The sequence below is a fragment of the Haplochromis burtoni genome, unplaced genomic scaffold (genome assembly GCF_018398535.1).
Source record: "Haplochromis burtoni strain Fernald_Lab_line unplaced genomic scaffold, NCSU_Asbu1 Contig_75, whole genome shotgun sequence".
Classification (NCBI taxonomy): Eukaryota; Metazoa; Chordata; class Actinopteri; order Cichliformes; family Cichlidae; genus Haplochromis; species Haplochromis burtoni.
Genome location: NW_024582436.1, coordinates 724,896 through 730,785, shown reverse-complemented (window position 1 = coordinate 730,785; position 5,890 = coordinate 724,896). Strand labels below are relative to the sequence as shown.

General features: G+C 45.7%; 1 protein-coding gene across 2 annotated transcripts in view; it reads right to left on the bottom strand.

Moving 5' to 3' along the window:
• fgf14 (fibroblast growth factor 14) overlaps positions 1–5,890 on the bottom strand; it is a 113,520-nt gene that overhangs the window by 40,395 nt on the left and 67,235 nt on the right. Inside the window, exon 1 of one of the 2 annotated variants that reach the window (XM_005935809.3) lies at positions 3,134–4,564. The exons of the other annotated variant lie outside the window; for it this stretch is intronic. Coding sequence (XP_005935871.1) covers positions 3,134–3,326 — 193 coding nt within the window. The 5' untranslated portion in view covers positions 3,327–4,564. Of the gene's footprint in view, positions 1–3,133; positions 4,565–5,890 lie in introns of those variants that run through there. 2 annotated transcript variants of the gene reach the window in all.

The window sequence follows — 5,890 nt, the reverse complement described above, 5'->3', positions numbered from 1 at the left end:
TGTGTGTGTGTGTGTGTGTGTGTGTGTGTGTGTGTGCAGGGGAACATACTCACCTCAGTACAAAGTAAGCAAGCAACATGCGGGGTACAAGGAGACACACACACACAAACACACAGGCACAGCTGCACATACTTGTAGACTCCTGTCAGCCCTGCCCTGCCTGACCCACTTTGGATGTTTCTGGAATAGGACAAGGGCTTTTCCAGCCTACAAAGGAAAAACCCTTCTCGCTTGTGTTGTCATATGAAAGGCGATCAAAGCAGCGTTCTCACTCCTTTCCTATTCCTCCTTCATCAACAACATCACTGACATCTCATCCAATAACTCAGCACAGACACTGGAGGCTGACTGATGACGCACTGCTCTGTCCTGTCAACATGTGCTTGAATAAACAGCCCGGGAGCGGGAAATCACTCATCTCAGCTGGCTTTTTAGATCACCTATAGGGTAATCTAATGTAACGTTATCTAATAATTAAGGGATCTAATCTGGCGGGAGATAATTAGAGCCACAGCAGCGAGATTATAGGCAAGTCCAAGCCACGTGTGCCCCCGGCTCGCTTACTGGGTTTGAGTGTAATAGGATTTATAACTCCCATCTAATCCCCTAAAAAATTATGGCGATCACTGGCTCTGTATTTGCTATCAAAAAGCATGGATTTAAAATTAAAGCTGATATGAAGGACGGCAAACAAAATGCTTCCACGCAGCATATCCCCCGAGGTACTGACAGATGTCAGGGAGCCACATCTGTGCGGCTTAATGATCAACTACAACAAAACAAGCTCAAATACAAAGTGCCAACTGATCATTTTCTGTACGGAGAATGCTCAGGCTTTGATACACACTGTAAGTCAATGCCAATCAATGCAGCCCATAGTGTCTGACTCACAAGATCAATATTTAAACCCAAAGGGAATACTAGACTTAGGGATTCCTTTTAATTCACCCCAACTCCCTCATTCTGACACATCTGAGAAGGAATTTGAAGCACCACAGTCTGTTTAGGCTCAGCTGTCAGAGCCCAGTGTTTTTTGTCACCTGGGAAATGACGACAAATGTGTACGTCCGAGCACGTTAGCGCAACCTATGTGATCAGTGGTGCATTTGGGTTTTATTCACTGGCAAAGAAACATCTTTTCAGGGTTCAATATTAAATTAAGTACAGCAAACAAGTCATTAGTCTTCCTAAGCTTTGTGCTCTCGTGCTAACACAGTGGAAAGAAGGAAAGAAGGGAGAGAAGGAAAGGAAGTGTCTGAGAAAGAGAGAGAGAGATGAAGCAGTGAGAACAGTAACAGTGGCAGGGAGCACCCCGGCAACAACGTCGCATATCAGTCGATAGAGATTTTCCCAGTTCATGTGAGACTGAAATTAATGAGGTATTTTCCCCATTAGGGCCTTTAATCAGAACGAGTACAGAAAGAAAGGAAAGGAAAACAGTGTTTGTTATAACGAGACACTCAAGTATAAGGAGAAAACGGCCATTTTAAAGGAGCTTCCCCCTCCTTGAATTCTTACTTTGATTTTATGTGAAGTGTCCCTCATCTTCCGGGCAGACTTGTGACACAGTTCACCAACACTTGTGCTTTAGCTGTTACTGTGGATTACCGTCACTTATTTGAAATTCAAGAGGCCGTGGGTTGCTCCAGAAAATGGCTGATCCAGGTGTGATGTTGTCATTTTATGCTTGCCAGTGAAGTCTGACTTGGCATCTACATCTCTGCACTCAGAGCAGACTGAAGCACACGCCGCCCCAATGAAAGGAAACACCAGCATACGGGCCCTTGTATTCACAGATGTGGACAGCGTCATCTGTCCACATCTGTGATCTGCGAGGGCTTCTGGATGCTGTTGACAATTTCAAATGAAAAGATAGATGCGCCACAAGCCAATTCGGAGGTGACACAAGAGGACGGACAATTAAATACACACACAGACACAGACAAAAATGGGGCAGCCACACATACACATCCCACCACATGCACACTGTGGGCAGACGCAGAAACAGCAGCCTGGAGGGTAGCTGGTTATACCCTTGGCCAGATGTGTCCTCTACGGGCTATTATACGGATCCTCTTTCATCAAAGCCATTTTAATACATGTAATCACTAAGGGCTGGTGAAGCAGACACTTCATGGTGTTGTTCTGCTCCAGTATGAACAGAGAGACGCAGCAATCAAAATGGCTCTCTTTGTGGACAAGATGAAAGAGTAAACGCTGCTTCCGTGCACATAAAGAGGAAACAAATGCAGCTTGCCAAGAGGGTTCAATCTGTTGGAGTTAGAGCATGTGTGGTGCAACAGGTCTGATACCTGATGATTCTGAGAGAAACATGCAGCTACCTTCAATCATTCACTAACAAGGGGGAAATGACCGGAGTCATTTTCTCCCTAAATGAATTACCCTCATTTCTTTTTCTAAGGGAAAACACTATTAGTGATTCCAGCAGTGAGCTAATTGTTGATATTGCTCTTTTAGCAATCCCAGGTTGCCACTTTACAGCCAAGAAATGTTCATGACGTGTTCATAATTGCACGGAATATCATTCGGAACAAGAGGGGAGGCCACTGGCTTTGGAAATTGAAGAATTATGCTAGGATGGTGGTGGGGGTGGAGGAATTATGTTTGAAAGGCGTAATCTCCATTCCAGCGATACTGACCTTTTACTTGCATAGAAATGAGTTTCATTTTGGGCTTCTTGTAATCTACTTATGTACAGCAGTTCAGCATATTCTGTATGTGCTTCATGGCGATCAGACCCCTTTTAAGAATCACAGAGGTGACAGCTACGTAAACCTGTCTAAACCATTTGGTACAACTCGTCAGGAGCCCGTCAGCTACCTGGGTCTGCATAGAAATCAGAGGAATGTTGGTTATTTTCAACCAACTCGACTACATACACAAAACATGGTGCTCTGTCTTCTCATAATCAACTTTAACTTTTTTTTTTGGAGCACAAAGGTTTAACGTGGCAAATGCGTCTAATAAATAAAAAGCAAACATTATTGACTCGCCCCCTCGCTGCCCTGGCTCCAAGGTTTTTTTTTAATAGTGCAGTCCTAATTAAGCGATCAACCAGTGGTTGAATGTATGCACACGTTTACACTGAATACACACTCTGAAGTTCCCAGACCTTGTCTCCGTAGTCTCCTCTTCCTGAGGCCGAAGATGCGCACTTTGGAGAAGATGTCGACCAGGTTCCCATTGCAGAGCCCCTTGTTCTTGTTGGGGCTCTTTCTCCGTCGGTTGGTGGAGGGTCGGTCTAAATGCTGCTCCCGTGCCTGTCTTTTCTGTCTGATCAGCCCACTTGCGATAGCAGCAGCCATGGCTCAAAATGTCACAACTGCTCAGGTCCAGTCTGCACTCGGAGCACGGACTATTCAAACAGCCGCCTCTCAGAGCTCGCAGCCCGGGTCACAGTCCCATGGTGGCGGCTATGTGGCTCGTTCCGTTATGTCAAATGCCAAATAAATATTTCTAAAAGCTGGCTTTCCTTTTTAAAAAAAAATCAAAAAAAATCTAAATACTACATGATAATTAGGGGATTAAACCAGCTGTCACTATAACTCGAAAAATTCTTGAGCATGGTGGAAAAAAATTAGATCAGTTCATGCGTAATTCAGCACATCGGTGACTACAGTCTTGATTCCGAATATTTCCGAGGATTATTCATACCTGTGCTGTGATGTGTTTGTTCATTGTCTGTGAAATAATCAGCAGCATCGCCTCCTTAAATGTCCAGCACGGGCTTCCTCGTCCGCTCGGTGAAATCTCACCTGCTCTTTCCTCCTTTCACACTCCGTTTTTCCCCCTCTCCTTTTGCCAGACGAGATTGCTTTTTTTGAAGTCAGTCTTTAGTCTGCGGTGGGGACGCCCGTGCATGTGCGCCGCCAGCAATTAAACAAACACAGGCGCCTCCTACGAAGATCACAACCCGTCTCAAGGCACAGCAGCTCGGGGCGAATCCAGCTCCCAAGTTTGCAAGAAGCAATCGGCGACAGGGACCCCGCGATGACCGAACGAGAGAAACACAGTTGGGAATACAGAGGAACGCGCAACCGAGCCAGAGTTGTTATGTGGAATTAATACCAAGTTATTTTCCAACTACCAGTCGACGTGTCGGCTAGTGTTCACAACACAAGCGACTGGGCGCGATAGGATCCAGGGAGGGAAAAACATACCCAAAGCTGATCCTGCATGTGGAGATGACGTCTGCATTGTGTGACAAGCTGCATACAAATACATTAAACTTAAACCCCCCGGCGACCAGCACACAATTCGACCCAGTGCATGTTCACAAAAGAGCCCACTGCGAGGAAAACGAATGCATAGCGATCGGTGCGCAGTGGGAATAAGGGAAGAAAGTAACACCACAGACAAACGGCGCAATTTATTTTCCAACGCTGAAAGAAAAAAAAAGAAATGTGGGGTGGGGGTGGACGGGGTAGGAAGTGCTTGTTTATATGCCCCAGATCAACAAACGTTTCCCATCAACAAGTCCTAACCACTCGTTAGTGCACGACTTGAAGAGGTTGCACCCCCTCCCACTTCCTCCCTCCTGACAACCGAGCCCCTGCTTGAAGAGAGAAAGTGTGTGTGTGGGGGGGGGGGGACAGACTGTCTGAAGCCGTTAGATAGTAGCATTTCAGTTTTTAACGCTTTAGTTTGGACTCTTTAGAAAGCTACATTCCCTTTACCACTCATGTGGAAATAAGAAAGCCAAACGCGAGGGGACAGTGTGCCATTATGAACTCCCTTTCACCTCATTATCACAGGACAGTCCATATATTTCCACATATAGTGAGTGGATTACTGCTACTCTTCTTCTTTGTTATTTATTTATTTATTTTGCTCCATCTCATGAAACCTGTTTATGTTGTTCTAATTAAGATCGATTCAAGTCGCGCGCTCCATTTGCTGTGTGCGCCTTCAGCACCAGGGACAGCGTCTCTGATTTCTGCACCATCATGGAGGTGGGTCGCGAGTGTGGGGGTGTCATTTCTTCAGTCGGTTATCATAACCTTTACTTAAACGTCCACGAGCCACGAGACAGCGCGAATGCCTCCGGTAAATCACGAGTAAATGAGAGAGACTCCACTCCACTCACGACCCGCATGTGAATTTAAACGCTGACCGAGACGTCTCTGATCCACGCAATGCCAGGGCGAGGTTGAGGCGTCTGATCCTTTTCGTTGATTTGGGGATAAATATCATCCAATTCTCAATCACAGGCACAGAAATTAAAACTCAAGAGAGCCATCTGCTGTTTGTGGCTGTAATTAAAGAGCCTGGCTCACGGGGGACTAAAGTGTTGTACTGAATAGCTCTGATGTGCGTTCACAACACACACAAACACATGCACACACACACCTGTTGATATCCAGCAGATGTACACATATAAGATTGACTAAAGTGACAAAGGAACGGGAAAAATGTGTGAGGACAGATGAGCAGGTTCATAACAGCTGGATGAAAGCGCTGTTAGTGATTTTAAAAAAAAAACACGAATTCCGCTTTAAAATGTTCTTTATAGATCACATAGGTTCACAAAAGACATTCAACCCGCTATGCGTGGGCTTGTGTGCTTTTCCCCCGACCCCTCATCCCACTAGATTGAGCATATATCGTGGGTGCATTAAAAGTTTATGTCCCAGGAGCCTCCTGCTGCTGCGGTGCTCTGAGAGACATGCAGTTAACGCTCCAACCAGCAGCGGACACTGTCAGCTCAACAATGGTCCCACAGCAACTTTGCAGAGCGGCACTGTCACCGTGACGGTTATGAATCGCAGAGGGCTTCTACTTAAGCTCACACATATAATGGATTTTCTTTATTCCTCTGGGTTACATCGCCTGACTGCACAAGAAATATGCATCTTCCCCTTTGAGTATA